Source organism: Ptychodera flava, chromosome 12 (genome assembly GCF_041260155.1).
Source record: "Ptychodera flava strain L36383 chromosome 12, AS_Pfla_20210202, whole genome shotgun sequence".
Classification (NCBI taxonomy): domain Eukaryota; kingdom Metazoa; phylum Hemichordata; class Enteropneusta; family Ptychoderidae; genus Ptychodera; species Ptychodera flava.
This window is the reverse complement of record NC_091939.1, coordinates 7,077,583-7,096,292: the sequence shown is the minus strand read 5'-3', so window position 1 is coordinate 7,096,292 and position 18,710 is coordinate 7,077,583. Positions and strand designations below refer to the sequence as shown.

Genomic DNA, 18,710 nt, shown 5'->3' with positions numbered 1-18,710 from the left:
TGATTACAGAATACAGTACAATACTTTTTTACACAGCGACACTATTACTAGTAATACCACTGCGAGTCCAGTACAGAGATGTCTCTCTGCAGAGTCCTGATGCACTGTCACTGCTATTACCAACGCATTCATGAAGACTCTTCAAAATTCGCGAAAAAATTATATGAAAGGTTTGTGTGTGAGATTTTTGAAAGGAAAATGTAAAGCCGGCTGCAGTGATACACCTTGTTCTCTGCGACCACACCCCCAGCCGGCCCAGCCCCAGCCGAAAACTTGGATTGTGCCCTCAACGGGCAAGTCGAACAAGATCTGTGTTGCCTATTTACTTCCACGGAATTTTTCCCTAGTTGCAACTGTAAGTTCACAACAAAAGAAACTAACACCGATTTTACACTCACTTCCTTCTTTCAGAGCAGCAGTTATCATTACTAATAACAAGCATTGCACAATACTATAGACGAGAAAAACATTTCTAATTGCCTATATAACTAACTCATTGCCACACAATTTTGCTACACTTGTATGTCTCGTCTAGCATATCTCTGGTGCTTTTGATGGAGTTCATATATCCCAAACTGAAGACAGCAGTGTTGGATGCAAAAGCTACTTTATATCCGCATGTTAGACAATGTATATTTGGTCACCTTCAAAACAGTTTGTTAATGAGTATCTCTCCATCCACTTTCGCTTGCAATTCATTTCATTTTTATCAAATCACCAATGAGCTTCCTTTCACGGTATAATACTAAATTTTACACTTGGCGCACGAGTTATTGGAACACTAAATTAGGTAATTACCCAGCAACTTGGCTGTGTACTTGCTATTTGACCTGGCGTTTACCTAAACAAGAGTCTGTTTTATTGTCTGAAGACTGATAAGATATCCACCACACTCAGCAGGCAGCTCCTCCACTGAGTAAACTGATAGGCCTATGCCAACATTGCAAAAAAAACATTTTTAACTGGCAGCTGCATGTAGTTGATGGGAGAGTTTTGAAGGGCCGGAATAAAATGTTGTAAAGTGTAAAACATGATTTGCCGCTGTCATTTTGTGTCCTGTTTTTGTATATATGCATGTTATTACCAGTTTTTTAATCACAATTACATACATTGAAGAAACACAGAAACACTGACTGTCAGAGCAACCATCCAATCATATGATAAAAATGGACTGTTCCATCAACGTCGGTGGTGGGCTCATGGAAGGTGGTAAATTTGACAAGTTTTGTAACTCTAGATTTACAAGGGATGCTGTGATGTTTCAATTCCAAATAACATACAGAGGCAAAACCTGTCAGGTTCAGGCCCAGGACACAAAATGAGTACAATAGATTGTGTTACATCATAATATTTATTCCCCCTTTCACAATTTTCCCATGAACTAGATCCAGTTGAAAATGGGTTGTTCCTGTGTAGGCATATCAGTTTACTCAGTGGGAGCTGCCTGCTGAGTTTGGTGGATATCTTATCAGTCTTCAGACGATAAAAACAGACTCTTGTTTAGGTAAATGCCAGGTCAAATTGCAAAGTGCTCAGCTAAGTTGCTAGGTAATTACCTAATTTGGTGTTCCGATAAGTCATGCCCTCGCTGTAAACCCTTTCAAACTAAAACCTGATAATGCAATCAAACCGAAACGTATGTCACACTCTGCTGACCGGAACTTTCCTGCCGACCTTAGCAAAGTGAAGTTTTGACAGGACCTTCTTGCATGTAATGATTCCAAGTGAATTTGAAATGTTTTTTTTTTCAGTTTGTCTCTCATTAGAACTATAAGATCCAATACACATAAACACACACGAACTTGAATGCTCTGGCAAACACACAATCAAATCACAAAACTTTTTTTCTATCTCCACATTTTTTTATTATTTCAGCTCCCAATTCTCACGAGTACATCATTTCAGTTTTATCTACATAATTACACACAAATTCCAACATAGACAGATTCATCAAGACAAAATACCAATAGTTTATAAAGACCCATTTTCTCATCAATGTCAGAATTCTTAAAGTTCATCACATCCTTTTATTACTTCAAACAAAAAAAAAACACGATTGGAAATATATGCATTAATATTTAAAGAGTTCTCATTTATAAGAAAAAAATCGAAAAACAGAAGTTTAAGTTGTAAACAATTTACAAATGTAACGATACTGCAAAGTTCGACACATGAATTATTTACAGTTGCTTGTTACTACCCCATGCCACTTATTTTAGAATAACTCATTTTTGTTGGAGAAAAGACCTGTTATATTTCGTTAAAAACTACTCACATGACGATTAAAATGGGACAGAAATACATCCCATACCCTAAGTTTTGGTAACGAAAACGATCGTGCTGGCATACGTCCATATGGAAAACGTGCGCTCGGGCCAAATTTTTTCATCGTGAAAACGAAGGGTTCTATCTACCTACCACTGAGGGCGGTATACAATTAAGTGGATTTCATGATGTCGTACCCAGTTTTTTGCATGTCCACAGTAATGGAGCCTTTCAGTCAAGAACGTGACATTTCCGCTGTGAAATACTTTATCTAATTGAACAAGACTGAAAATTATTGAAATAACCAAGAGTAACATCACTGCTTGCCAGGAAAGAGAAAGGGACAAACAGACAAAGTAATCTGATGTGACATAGTTTCTGTAATAGCGTTGATCGCGATTTCGGATTTGTTACTAAATATAGCTGCACGCGCGCGACTTTCGGACAAACATGCTGAAATTCGGACAAATTTTGTTGTTGCATTGCGCGGCTGCTGTTGCAGCTTGTAGTCTCAGTCATCAATTCATACAAATAAGTGTGACGCTAAATATCCATTCTAACACTCGCAGGTTTTTATTTTCGTTGTTTATGCGGAAAATGCGGAGAAATGTTTACTTATGCATATTAATGAGATAAAACAGTGACGTCATTTGCGATCAGCGCTATTTTGGATTGTTGGTATTCATGTAGATGTTTGGTCTTCATCCCATGGCAAATATACACATCTGTAGAGCCGCATATCCTTTGCTGAAGGGATATTCAAGGGCCCATTAAAGGGTCCTATTTCACAAATGTTAGGATCACCCAAAGTAGCCCCTGGACGTGACCTATATTCATTTTAACAATCAATTATTGCACTCGTTCACAGGATTATTGACAAATAAAAGTGTGAAATTGGCGTGTCCCAAAATTTGACTAGTCAACTGATTTTTTCAATTATCCAAAGACAGCCAGTTCTTCAAGGATATGTACAAAGAAATATTTCACAAGTCACCACCAAACAGTGACAATGAGATGAGGCCTCAGTTTGTCTAACATCGTCAGCATGTAATGACAACCATTTCATTTTTGTTAATTTGGTCTGCTATCACTACTCTGAATAATGAATAGGGACCACTGTGTCCTGCTGTAGAGTCCACTACCGTGTCTTTCCTGGTGTTAGAATACCTCCCATAAGATTATTCCAATGCATACAAAAATGGCAACAATTCTAGATCGTTTAAGCTACAATATGCATTTATGAAAGGACATAAAACTGGGTACCATTTTAAAATCTGCCATTGTTACAGTATCACACGGTTTAGTTTACAGAATGATTTCAAATCTACTCTCATGCCTGATACATTCTGTTACTAATACATCTCATTTCAAGAAATTTTGATAAATTCTTTTTTTCCTCGAGTTGAACTAGCTTTTGCACCACAAGAATTTACAAAAGGAATTTATTTGCATAATTCGGAAGTCCAAGACAAAGACATAAATTGCTGCGCTTCTCACTGGCAAAAAAAATACAGTCTGATATCTGATACGATGTACAAATCTTTCCATTCTGTTTGCCCCGACAGAACAGCGCCCTCTGTTGGTTACAATCCTAATGGCACTATGCTCTGCACAAATCAACCTATCTGGACAAGTCTCATGTAAATATAAATAGTACTTTTATAATATTGCTGTTATCATAAGAACCTCTAGAGTTTCAAGGAGCACTGGCTGTAACTATTTAAAATTTACATTTTCCTGTTTCTTGTTTTCCTTGTATATTTTTTGGATCAAGCTCAAATTTCATTTAGTGAACACTGCTCATCCCGAGTAAATTATTATCACTGCAGCTTCGGGGAGGGCCATCCCGCCTATATTTGGAGCATTCTATGTTAGTAACAATATAAAAGAATGCATTTTAGCAACAAAAGAATATGCAAATTATAAGTGGTATGTAAATTGGCCACCCCTCTGTTTTTCCGAGCCGTGGAAAACACCGAGCTCAGATGATGAAATTCTGGATGCGCAAATTATAAAATAGAATGATCTATACACAGTATGCTTCAGAAGTACAAATGATATTAATATATCAGGGTGAATGTCATGTTTAAGTGACAAGGGCTTCAGTATTCGATACCAACAGTTACAGCCAGTGTTCTTTTTATACAAGAGCGTCACCAAGACTGCTGCTTCATTCACTGAGAATACACTTGAGGTGTTTTCCCATGACCTTGGACTGCAGCCTGTCAGAATGAGCCAATATTTTAGTTAATCGTGATAATAGGCCCATTATCATTCTCCCTGACTGAAATCAGACCTGAGCCTTGTTGGGCGTGTTGAAGACTAGCTGCACACTCAGTAATACTTTTGTCTTGTGTGATATACAATGAGTGTCAACGGTCAACCCAAAAGTTGGTACATACATACCGTCAGCTGTACATCGTATCAGATTTTTAATAAAAATTCTCAATAAAATCTCACACAGTGATCATTAGATACTTTAACATGGAAAACTGAAAGGGAGGAAAAAATAAACAAGTGCATTGCAAACTTTAAATCTTATTCTCAAAAAAAAGTAAATTCTATTACGTTGGGTCAGAGAGGGATGACCCCCCAGCAAAGGGTCAAAGGCAATGCTTGTACACCTTAACCTTTGACCCCTGAAAAAGTATTGCCTGGATAAAAGAACACTAGAGATTGCTCATGACAGAGTCACGGCTTTTCAAGTACACTACCCTGGGATCATTTGTGATACATTATTATTTTCAAAATTAAAAGTTTCTTCTGATAGTTTTTACGGGGGATGCTGACTTATAAAACTGCAAAAGGAGGGAACCGTCTGCCTGCCATTTTTTGCAGCAAAATCAGAGATGTATCCGATTGAAGGGGACCGAGCTTATGTCTCCTTGGTGCCACGGACTTCACCCGTTCTACGTTGCTGAAAATCAAACAACAAGAGGGTCAAGGTCAGAGGATGTTTCACTGAGGTGCAGAGTTTTCGTAAATACATTTGTGGTCAGAAATATTACCTTTAATATCACAATTTTGGAGCAAAGCATCTTTGTAACAGCTTTTCACAAAGCAAGTGTAGTGAACATTTTTTGGAGGATGCTCGCTAGACTGATGCACTCTCGGGCCTGTATGCCATTTCAATGTCATGGAGATTTTTCAAAAAAATAATTCCAAACATTAAGATTGTCACAAAATCAAGAGTTGGATGGCTTACTGGTCTTTTGTCATTTTGAAAACTGATATAAACAGTGTTTGCTTTTATATGAAACATTATCTCGCAGATAATGTAGCTGCCGTTTTGAATGCACAAGGTTTCTCAAAATTTCATTCAAAAACTTGGTTTGGAAAGACCTCCACTACACTTGATTTGCAAGGAGAAAAATACCATATTAGAAACTTCCCTGACGAGAGCATCCTCTGAAAAATGTGGTTTCCTTTGATAGTAAAATTCAATGTTGGCAGAAAACCAGTGTATCACAAAGTACTAGATATTTAACTCTTTGAGTGCTGCAATTTTTCAAACCAAAATTGACAGTGCTATATTATATAGAGGCAACATAACTTGCCTTTGGCACTCAAAGGGTTAATGTTTTACTGACTTTCTGTATGAGTAATGGTTCAGAGATTATTATCAGATTTGCGTGTAATTTTTGCAAAACATTCCAACATTTTCTTGCAGCATTTAACAAAATTCTCAAAAATTCAGAATTACATACACACTGAAGAGACCATAAATGACATTGAAATGTCAAAACTGTTCACGCTTGTTGTGATTGATGTCAAGGCTTTTTTTTATTATTAACAGCCCATGAAGATGTGCAAACGGTGAAGAAGATGCCAGATTTACAGAAACAATGTTGTCTAAATACACTACCTCATCTAATTCCTCTTTTGTCTTTTCTTCGATACGTCTGATGTCCTCCATGGTGTAACCGTGCCATTTGTCAATCCAGCAAAACAGCTGACGGTGGAAGTTGGTGAAAATCCTTCGTTCAGTCTGAAACAAGAAACAAGTCTGTATTTTCTCTGCAAACCATAATTTGTCGAGACACGTTTTTACTTGATAAGGAAACAAAACCCTTCAATACGTTACCTTGCAAAAAATCTCATTCATCACGCATCATTTGGATGCAGTTTCCATGACAACAGTCAGAACACAACTTTAAATATATACTTACATGTGTTTGTTATCACAATAAAAATTGGGCATGTGCACAGCACAATATGTAATCCAAAGCGCAGTCTATAAAGGGCTTTTTCAAACACAATATCTTACATCTACCACGGGCTATCAAAGCCTACACAGCAGTAGCAGAAACACACGAATACACCAGGCAGCTTTCACACTACACTGCTGGTGAAGCTATCATTGTTTATGAGGTGAACTTCTAGATTGTTTACCTCCTGTTTTCTTTGGTTTCAACTTGACTGGACTGAATATATCACACACAATACCTTGTGTTGTTCAATATCACAAACAGTCGCAGAGATCTGCAGATGAGTATTTGTGCAAATAGCCTGGGTACGGTTCTTGTAAGCTCTACAACACATTACTTCACAACTTGTGAGGTTTTAATGTCTGGGCTATAAATTTCGCAAAGAGAATGACCTGCCAGTTACCCATTTCCAAAAGCTTTCCAATATTATGTGAAAGTTTGAGAATTTCTTTCTACACTCTGTTCTGTTCTGTTTTGCAGATGATGCCTGTAGCCTTCATCCCAGTAATGACTATCCAACAATTCTTTCAAGCTTCCCTTCTAACCTCTGCCCTTCCATCCCTTTCTCAAAATGAACTAACCCCGTCCATGAACACTACTGAACAACTTTGTTCAGGTAAGAATAAAGTTTGACTTCTGTCATTATACAGCATGAAAATCACAGAGTTATCGTGTGAGATCATAATTTTTGAATTAAAGGAACAAGTCAATAAGGAAGGACTCCTTGAAACTTATGAATACAAGTTTTAAATTATACATTTGAAAAAATACTACACTTTGCATAATTATTCCTGTAAAAGACATCAAGTTACTAATAATATTGTTAGTTTGCTATTCACCATAACAAGACAGAAATTTGACTGAGTTTTCTTTGAAATCATGACTTTTTTCATTCTGTTGGAATGAAGTGGACAAATAACACCTTATGACCCACATTGGATTATGACACAAATACCAGCCTTTGATTTGGAGATGGATAAAACTGAATGTTAGTTAAGGCCATGACATGATGTTGGTAGTGAGGGGGGTGGGCGGATTTTGCACAAAAAATTGGCAAATCCCATTTTACGGGAAATGACTGATGGCTTCAGTGGTTGGGCTCTGTATCTGCTGAAAATCTTGCTGTGGTACTAACTTGTACCACAATACCAGTAGTTACACTTTCCACGTACAGATATGAGTAAGTACAAATTGCGATTTACCCCCGTTGCACTTGGTTATGAAATGACTTGCAAGTAACAACAATTTTGATGATATTTCTAAAAATATACAATGAAATTCTTCACTGGGTTAGTGAGAATGTGGTTATTGGAAAGTGAGAGAAGGAGACACAACAGAAATACCTAGCGCTGTCAATGGTGTTGGCTTTTATGATGTTAGACCATACAAAAGACATTCAGATGATAGCTTTACGTATTGGGTTTAATTCAGTGCTATGTTTTTATTGGTGTTGTGCCCACGTGTTGAATAATATTATGTAGGCCTACATGTGTAAGTACACCTACATATTCTGATTAACAATATGGCAGGAACCAGGTTACTACAAAGGGATGGTTGTGTGATTGATCAGGGCTACATACATAGGGATCCACCATATCCTTCTCACTGTCATATATTGTACAGACTACTTAAAGGCATGCGTTGGCACCAGATTGTCTCATCAGAAAATTTACCCACCAGATTACAATTTCAATGGAAAACAAAAGGCTATCACACCTCCATAATCCTCTTACAGACTAGAACAAAGGCGATCCCAGGGATCGCGAGCAATGCCTACTTAAAATGGGCTGCATCCAATATGTTGGGCTGGATTTAAGCAAGCCTCTGCCGCTGCATTCATTGTGGATAAGAGATTGTTGGATGTTATCAGAGGGAAAGTTCCCATTACACATGTCATGCATGCCCCTTCACCTAAAATTCACTAACAACTACATGGCTACCATCAGTGATACTCATGCAAAGACAGCGCCCTCTCTGTTGATATCTCAATGGTATTCTTACACGAATGTTTACATTAATTTTCTTTTCAACAGCATATTTCAGATCAGAATACTGCTGGAAACAGTGATCACCTCTTAAAGATAAATTTCAGGCTCGACCCATCACATTCATACATGTTCAGTCTAACCACTAAAAAAAATTGTAGGGGTGGACCAGACCATGTATGGTAAAAGGGTTGATTTTTTTCGCATGGCAGAATACGATCAATAGTGTCAATACTGTCAAAGGCTGAGAAGAAGTGGTGCTGAAGTGTGGTAGTACAACATGCATCGACCTTAAACTATGACCTTCATGACCTATGGAACTTGAGAATTGGCTCTTTGAAAAATTGAGTTAAAAATCAAATAATGAAATAAAGACATCATGCTGGTGCATAACATGTTTACAACAGGTCAGGTCAGGTCATGTCAGGTCACAGGTGGTGTCTACAGGAGAAATTACAGGAACGTCACAATGCAATGTGATGTAGTAAATTTAGTTATAAGATTCACCAGAGCTGACCACTGGTTGGTGAGTTTTATCTTTGCTGGGGTTTCATCATCTGAAAACGTCATTTTGTTTCTTCCTTTTTTCCTTTCTGTATGCTTTCAATAATGAATCAAAAGACAGTAATGCTAGAAATTTCACCAGGACAAATGCATTGCTCGATCTCTTAGCAACAATACAGAGTACAGTGAAGTATTCGACAGGTTTGTGTCCTGAGCTCAGCTGTTACTGAAGAACCTGGGTTCTTATCATCATCATGGTCTGGTCTGTATTTTAGATAGTGTGGCTGTAAAGATCAAACTTGTCATAAAAACTTTAACAAGTCCCTCTGACGTTTTACCTGCAACTGCTTTTTTACAGATTTCTTTATAAATGCCAAGGAAACACATAAACTGTACCAACTGAAGTAAATGCTGCATTAATAAGAGCAATTGATAACAAACTTGTTTCTTATTTGGTGACGTTTTACAGCTGGTTGTGAAAGCTCCACCACATGCATTGGAACATACATTATCTCTGATCCCCAAGGCATGCAAACAAGCCACTCACATAAATTTAACTCAATCAATCCCTTGGTAAATGGTTTCCATCTCATTTCCAGCATGGAAATAGAAGGTAGGATTTACTGAACTACATGCTCTGGGATAGCTGCTTGCTTATGGATGGGGTGTCAACTTTTTTCTACGGACAAAAGCAGAATGGCAGGGTTACTGTGGGCACAGCACAAATGAAAACATAGCTTTTGTTACAACAATGGAGTGGTTAATGATACGTAGACTACCTTCATTATAAGGGATTCCACTTTGGTTTGTAGTCCCCACCATTTGAATTCACAGGTGACCAGTTTATAGGCACACATGTGTGGCTCACAGGTTTTCTACAAAAATATTGGAGAAAACGAGCAAAGACAAACAAAAAAAAGAGAGAAAAAAAAGAAAGAGAGAATTGTGTGAATGAGTTGTACACACATCTATGATGGTGGGAAGAGCTAGATATACCTTCATAATAAAGGACTCCACTTTGCTTTGCAGTCCGAACCATTTGAACAAGCAAGTTACCAGTTTGTAGGCGCACATATGAGGCTCACACTTCTTCTACGGTTGTTGAGAAATGAAGAAAGTCATAGAAAACTCAAAACAGTTGGTTAATGCATGCCAAGTTTTCTATCAAGAAAATAACTAAGCGGTAATGCAAGACGTCCATAAGTAAACACCATTAAAACTGCGTTTTGTCATAATCATACAAGTGAGAGCTGACACAGCAGGTAAAACAGAGAAAATAGCTGATACGAGGTGCAAAAGAAATGAGAGAAATGCAATACGAACATAAAATAATACATGGTGTTTTCAGTTAATTCACAAGAATTGTTCATACCTTTATGGATTTGAGCAGAACAAGGCAGTCAGTATAATCATATTTCAGCAGTTACAATTTCAATGAGGAGCTAGACTACTTTGAGCTTAGAAAGCAAAACAACATTTTGTGGTTTGGCAAAATACCAATATTTTGCTACAAAACAAACATATAAGCGACAGAATTACAATTAGACTGCAGCTATTTTTGAAGAAAACCAAAAACTATACAAAGATATTCAGATTTTCTGACCTTACAAAATGACCTGTAACCTTTGACCCTTACTACTCACCCTCCAATCTGGCGTTGTGAGAGGACCACGACCAGTCTTTTCTGACTTGAACTTTTTGGGATCTTGGTCTTCTTTGTAATCCTAAACACAGTAACAAAGATATTAATTTGTCCTGTAATTGTCCTGTAAAGTCATACACTGCTTGTGAGTTTTCTCTGTGGTTTATACAGAATCACTTGAAGACAATATACACCGTCTGCAGTTTTCTCTACACTGAGCACATGATGTACACATGATCTGTAGCACACTGAGCATGATGTACACATGACGTAAAGTAAAGAACATTGTGAGAAGTGTGGTTTCACAGACACATTATATTGTGTTACAGTGAATCGGTACACTTTTCCAGGCAGTTACTCTAGCATACCAGTCTCCCTCCTCTCACAGAAGTTGTCTCTGAAGAGGACCCTCAAAAGTATGCATTTTTATCACTTAGCTTAGGGGGTCATTTCATGTCAAGAACACGGGAAAGTTATCATTGTAAAGGATGATGCAACAGAATTATTAGAATTTACTTGATGGACTGAAAGATGTTACATGTTAAAAGACAAACTGCTTTGGATGAATGCAGGCAGACAGAAAAGTAACGTAAATGATGAGAAATTCAGCAAATAAGAGAATAGTTTGAAGGAAGGAAACATCTCTGTCCTTGGTCATACTTCACTTGTATTTAATATAGGTAAATCAAGCTATTAGTGAACAAGTTAGATATTGTAAGGTGATAAGTATTACAGTTCATAAACATTTTAGTATTGAGTTGACAAGACTAACAGGATAAGAGTCAAATCCAGCATGGATTATTTCACCACACCAAACAAATGGCATATGTCATCATATGTGATAAAATCTATTGTCTGTCTGTCACGGCAAATGGCACCCTATCTGTCAGAATGTCTCTCATAGTGTTGTCACCATGTCTGTCACTGCAATTGATACCCTATGTGTCCCCACATCTGTCGTGGAAGACAACACCCTACTGTTGCAATGACTGTCACAGCAACCTATCAAACATGTCATTGTCACCCAATCCGCAATGAAGTGTCACCCTATCTTAAAGGTTACTGATGACATATTGTTGGCACTTGATGCAAAACATGATGTATTTTTGGTTTTACTTGATCTTTCTGCAGCGTTCGATACCGTTAATCATAATATTTTATTAAGTCGGCTGTCAGACCTCCTTGGTGTTTCAGGAAATGCGCTTAATTGGTTCCGCTCATATCTTTCTAACCGTAGCCAGTGTGTTATTATCGATTCCACAAAATCATGTTTCTGTCAAATTGATACCAGGGTTCCACAAGGGTCAGTTCTTGGCCCTATACTATTAATGTATATACATCTCCTTTGGGGAAATTAGTTGCAAGTCATGGTTGCCTGTATAGTTTTTATGCAGATGATTCATCATTATATATGTCTTTTAAGATCAATGAAGCTTCTGTGACAGCCAGCAATCTTGAACTTTGTATTTCACAAGTTAGGTCCTGGATGTCTGCTAATTTCCTTTGTTTGAATGATGATAAAACTGAATTTGTAACTTTCTCTGCATCTTCCAGTAATGCTTCGGATGATAGAATACAGGGGATACGGGTCGGTGACACCCTGATTCCTGCTCAAAGTCAGGCAAAAAGTCTTGGAGTTATCCTGGATTCTGGTCTTACGATGTACCCTCATGTCAACAATATCTGCCGCTCAGCTATTTTTCACTTACGACGCATTGCAAATATTCGCAAATATCTTTCTAGATCAGACACGGAACAGTTGATTCACGCTTTTGTGACATCACGCATTGATTCATGTAATTCGCTTCTTTATGGTCTTCCGAAATATTCAATTAATCGCCTTCAAAGTATCCAGAATATAGCTGCAAGAATTGTCACTCGCGCAAGAGTCACTGAGCATATCACCCCGATTTTGTTTCAGTTGCATTGGCTGCCTGTTTCTCAACGTATTGTTTTTAAGATTCTTATCTTCACCTATAAATGTATCCATTCACTCGGTCCAACTTATCTTTCTAGCATGGTTAATTTGTACGTCCCAACCCGTAATCTAAGGTCCGCTGACCAATTTAAACTGTGTCAAAGCAGGTCGCGCACAAAGAAATATGGGGACCATGCGTTCAGTATTTCCGCCCCCTTTTTATGGAACAATCTTCCAATTGAGGTTCGTCGCTCCCCAAGCCTGCCAAGTTTTAAATCAAGTCTTAAAACATTTCTTTTTAATTCTGCTTTTAACTGAACTCATTCATCGTATTTTTTTGTTTTTGTTTTGTTTTTAATTCTTGTAACCATTTTAAAATTGATTGTATTTTACCCAGCGTCTCAGATCACACTATTTGTGTGGATTTAGTCGCTTTATAAATGAATAAATTATTATTATTATTATTATCATTACCCTGTCTATCACATTTTAGTGTCTTACATATCTATCATGACATGTTACCCTCTCTGTCACAGCACTTCACCATCGATCTATCACAGTGCTTGACATAGCATCTGTTCCTAGTACACTTACCTTACTACTAATTGGGTCATTTGCAATATCAATATGGACAATTTCTCTCTTGGCTAATTTCTCATCATCAAGATTATGTACCTGCAAACAAAGAGAAAAAAATAAACATTCTGTTTCTACGGTATCACTTTTAAAGTAATCAAGAGCACTATACTATTTTAGTTTTCACTTACATAGAAACTTAAAAATTAATTACACTAGCCTACTTTTAACGTCCACAAAACACAACAAACTGATGACTCCAATTGACTTGCCATAGCAGTACTGTTTCAGGCCTTGCAACTGTATATACACTCAATAATATATGGTCCACGATCTTGAAGTACACAAACATTTTCCGTTATGAGATTTGCATAACAAGACAATATCCAATACCACACTTTCCATAAAAAACACCATAATAGAACACACTTCATGCAGTAGATGCTCCATTGCATTCCATTTCATCATGTGTCGACGTACACAGGCCCAACTTCGAAAACAACACAGCCAAACAGAATGTTTCAATGAAAATAGCAGAAAATCCTTTGTAGCACTATGCCTTGGTGGCAAGGTCAACATATGTCAAAGCCAATCACAGACAGTAAGTGCCGCAGATTTCTTAATCTAGCATAACATACTCCCCCCTGATAGGATATCAAGGTGATCATAACAGGGTCTACTAAATATGCACTTTAGGTTATGAAAAGCCTGTCAACTAATATGTTTTACCAAAGATATATATTCAAACTGACATCTCTATCTCAAACACATGCTAACATATTGACATAATATCATTTAGAGCACAACATAATTTGACCGATACAATGTTGGTAATTACATTTAAGGTAGAATGCGCCTCGGGGACAGATATTTGGACCCTCAAACTTTTCCAATTCTTTTCTGATTTACCACTTGTGGGGGTTCATTTTAAAGCTCTTGTTGTGAGAAAAGTTTTTACCGTCTTAGTGTTTCCAATATTTAAAATTTTCTTTTCTTCCATAGAGTTAACACAGGGAAGGGGGCCATTTTCAATTTCAAATATCGGTAAATCTTGGGTTGTTTCTCTAGTACCAAAATTTGCACAGTGACCCCCGATTTTTATTCTTGATTTTGAAAGAGAATTGTTGAAAGATTACTTGAGGAAAGTTTTGAGCAAAAGTTTAAGTCTCACTTTCGAGTCACATACTACCTTAATCAATACTTACATTTTCTTCCTCGCCCCTGTCTGGCTTATGCCATGTTTCAATGATAATATGAAAACCGTCTTTCATGTATTCAGGATTCTGCGAAGGCAGGACAAAAGTGACAGCATAATTCAACTGTTACACCCAAATGCTTTCATTTCTGTCGCTTTTTCCAATCAAGCATTATAAGAAGGCAAGTAACTGGTAAAACAGAGCACTTTGTTAATATCAGTGTTCCTAGAACGATTGGTTCGGTTTTCAAATCACTAACATGTTTTCATATATTAAATTACTGATGACTGTTTATTGTTGTATTGGGGTTCCAAAGCCATTTTTCACACGGTGTTGTTGTTTTTTTCACAGCTGTATCCTCACATTGTTCCAAATTAGTGCCACTACACTTCCCTTATCTTAGGAAACACAATGAATGCAGTATATTGAAATTACTACCCACACAGAAAACGAGAACTGTTTGACTTGACAAACTGTTCAGCTAACAATGAGACTAAAGCGACATGAAATGAAAAGTAGCCACTGAATTCAACAAATTCATTGCCAAAGTCTGTTTCCTCTGGCAGTGAAATACTGTGTATTCACAGACACATTTCATGGCCTTCAAGAGCTAAATAAATTCAGCTACTTACGGTAATAACTGTCTTACAATATGGATAGGCATTCCAGGCTTTTTCATGGATTTCTAGCGCTCCTTTGGGAGCTAAAAGACGTATAAACGCCGGTACCTTACTGCAATAAAATGAGAACATGACAGTGACACTTTAATACAAAGGTTAACAAGTTGTTCATAAAGTAAATTTTAATATTAACTAAGAGACAAATATCTATATGATAATGTTTATGTAATTCTAGATAATTATAAAATGCCAACTCCAAAGATTGTCTCAATGATAAATAGCATTAGAAACAGACAGAGCATTATACGTTTCTCTGCATTGTATTTGAAACACATTTACACTTGTCATTCCTAGTGACGTCATCATATGTACCTCACGGAGTATGTAAATTTTTCCTATACAGGAGAATAGTTCTCCCCATGATTTTTGTCTTTCAACTGTCTCAACAGCACATATTCATTCTCATCAAAATTTATGTTCAGTTCACACACTTCTGATTTACATCCCATACCAAAAATATCTGTCGGCATACTTTCTTTTATGTGTCCTCTTTATTCCTCCACTAAGCCTCAATTCAAACACTTCACTTCAAATCTTCCAAAAATACAGAACCACACCTAACTCTAGACATGTAGCTTCAAATTCTAATACACATCTACATGCTACTCCACTACTGATCTGTATTCCCCTGTGTATACATTAATCATTTCACTATTGTGAACTTCAGCATTCGTTCCTAAAATTACCGCATATAATTAAATGACTTTCACTTTGACCTTCACCTCTGTAGAGTTCATGGGTATCAGTCACTACGTCTGTCAAACTGAATGAGTGAGCACTGTGTTGCCACGACCCTGTAGGTGACATATTTCGGGGGCTCAGAATGCTTATGGACGTGATCACCATGTGTGAGGGCAGTCTTATTCTGTCTTACTATTTTAAAACCACAGATAAAGTCACCATGGTGACAAAGCAGTTCAAGCAGATTGTACTTCCCAAGACAGAAGTAAGAGAAAGGATTTAAAGAAGATAGACTCATGGATCCGTACACCCTAGATGAAGACATATGGATTTGAAAAATATGAGGTGATTGAGTATGGATAAGAGGAATATATGACAGACTGAGAGGCCTTCTTGAAATATCCTTAACCACTTTCCCATTTCATTCATTATCTTTTTTTATGTTATTTAAGTTCAATTTGACAACAACTCCAGTGTTCTCCACAGCTTGGCAAAACAGATGGGTTGTAAATTCATAGTATTGCAATACATAATTCGCATAAGTAGGTTGTTGCTCATATTTGGAGCCGTTTTAATGATAGACATAGTCTATAGCTTCAGAGATGTCACCCAAATTTAATTTTTTTATAATTCCATTTATTTTTTTAGAGGACATATGATCTGAAAGACAGAAATGTTTTAGAATTGACCGCGACAAATGATAACATTAGTCATTCGTCTTTCACATATCTTTATCACAATCAGAGTTAAATACTTCAAGACATAAATGTCACTGTAGTTCACATAGTTCTGTATCCAAAGTTACACAAAGTCTATATTATGTATTATTTGCTTATTTGTACAGGCCACACCCTAAAACACTGCGCCTCAGTCTAAATAATTTTGAATCTGTGATGGCCATCACATAAATAAAGAGAACCACAAATCTTAAACACTGTGGAAACTTTTCTATTTCAAGTCCTTTCCACTCAGTTATTATAAAAGTAAAATTACCAACCACGGTGTTAAATGGTTAAATCCAACCAAAACGATTTGATACCCTCCCCCCTCATTATGGTTCTTCTTCTACACGATACAAGACCTTGACCTCATCTGAAATTGTGAAGATGCACATAAAATATACTGCTGCACATCTGTGATAAAAACACTTGGGATGAAAGATTTTGACAAGGGAAAACTTTAGGTCCAAAGCAAAATGACAAGCTTGTCCTAAAGTCAGGAGTTACAAAGGGGTGTGTCTCTTATTTTTGTATTCCAGTGACATTTTAATGTTGACAAGTTTACTGGCCCATAAATCTAAGCCATCAATGTGTAAACTATTGCCCTCTAAAACTGCTTCAACTTTTCAAATCAAAAATAAAGACACAGTGTGAGGTTTAGACTGTGATTACCTAAACTTTAAAATGGAAAAAATCCACACACTATACTGTGCTGGGAATGTCACGTCTTAGGGATGGCTTGAGTTGAAAAACTTGAAGTTTTGACTTTTTTCTATAATTTATACAAAATCATCCGGAGACATATGCAGGGTTTGAAATAATTTTTTTCAACCACCTGTCCACTGGACAAGTCAAAATAAAAAGTACCTGTCCCAGTGAGAAAAGTACCTGTCCAAAATGGCATAATTTATAATCTAAGAAACTATAAACTCATGCCTGTATCATATGCAATCTGGCATAACCGCGCCCTCGGTGTCAAGATAGCTCTGAGAATCTCCCAATCTAAGAGATTTGAGACGTGACCTTAGATAAATCAATATGGCTGCCTCCTGTAAACAGTGATTAGATATTATCGAACTTTCTTTTACATTTTTCTGACAGGTAAATATCCAAATAATGATTTTCAAAATTGCAAAAGGTATATAAATTTAAACTTATGAATATTTGCGTAGTCAATAGGTTGAAATACTGGTTGCAGGCTGAAAAACCTACATGTCCACTTGGACAAGTACTTTTCAAAACTACGTGTCCCAGGCCAAATTTCACTTGTCCGGGACAGGCAGACAGGTATTATTTCGAACCCTGATATGATAGAAAAGGCAAGATTTTAATCAAATTTTGACAGTTATGTTGGAGATGCAAACCGGCTGTACCTTTTAGTATTTGCTGTTTTCTTTACATCTTTCAAAAGTCTATGAAGGATAACGGTCTCTTAAATGATGCAGTAATACTGTACATTCTGACACTGCACATATTGCAAGTTGAGTTGATAGCAATATATCTACAATTACAGTAATTACATTCTCTTGGCACCTACACCACATTCACTTTCCAATATACACAAGGAATGTCTTTTGCATACTACCCACAATGCAACTCATTGAGATTTAGACTGGAAAGGTTATCAAAAGTTAAAATCCCTCAACATTAAGTTTCATTTGAAAACAAAATTCAATAAATTGGACCATTGGCACAGATCACAGTATACTTTATCAATATCATTCTAACGACATATACCTACACTAATCCCTAAACCAATGTTACAGATAGGTCATAGGTCAGTGTATCGTTTACATATTGAATAGGTATCTGCCCACGGAGGTTGTAGATAGTGAGGCAGACAAAAGCTATTTGGTAATACCATTGTCTGTGCTTGTTCCATAAACTTTGTGACACAGAAATAGAAATAAAAGTGAAATGTTCACTTGAAAGACTCCTCGGCAACCAAGATGAAATTTTTTATTTCTTTCTACCTATTGCAGCTAAATTAAGTGACACGGTTTGAAATCTGTATCTGTGTTTCTGACATTCCAATCCAAGAAATTCATTACTAAGGCAGTGAAGAGACATTACTTTCAGACATAGTGGAATACCAATGCCTATTGCCATGGGTTTCCACTTTCAGATGTCAACTGCTGTGCAACTGATGTGAAATTCGATTCCCTTCTACTTTGTAACTGATACCCCATTGTATCATCCTGAATTACTGTATACTGCATGGGTCTGAGTCATGATTCTGCATTGTTTAGACATTGAGATGACATCACTGACGTCATCAGTCTTTGTTTTACTATTGCATGTATTGTGACCTGTTGATTTTATAGGTCAAAGGTCAG

General features: G+C 36.9%; 1 protein-coding gene across 2 annotated transcripts in view; it reads right to left on the bottom strand.

Annotated features, from left to right (window-relative positions):
* Positions 1-3,383: 3,383 nt before the first annotated feature.
* The window catches only part of LOC139144840 (phosphatidylinositol transfer protein alpha isoform-like), a 32,107-nt gene continuing 16,780 nt past the window's right edge, over positions 3,384-18,710 (bottom strand). Inside the window, exons 4-10 of one of the 2 annotated variants that reach the window (XM_070715640.1) lie at positions 14,927-15,026; positions 14,304-14,381; positions 13,117-13,197; positions 10,606-10,686; positions 9,959-10,054; positions 6,131-6,253; positions 3,384-5,182 (exon numbers count right to left, since the gene is read on the bottom strand). In XM_070715640.1, coding sequence (XP_070571741.1) covers positions 5,141-5,182; positions 6,131-6,253; positions 9,959-10,054; positions 10,606-10,686; positions 13,117-13,197; positions 14,304-14,381; positions 14,927-15,026 — 601 coding nt within the window. In that variant the 3' untranslated portion in view covers positions 3,384-5,140. Of the gene's footprint in view, positions 5,183-6,130; positions 6,254-9,741; positions 9,838-9,958; positions 10,055-10,605; positions 10,687-13,116; positions 13,198-14,303; positions 14,382-14,926; positions 15,027-18,710 lie in introns of both variants that reach the window. The other variant, XM_070715639.1, reaches the window with a different exon arrangement.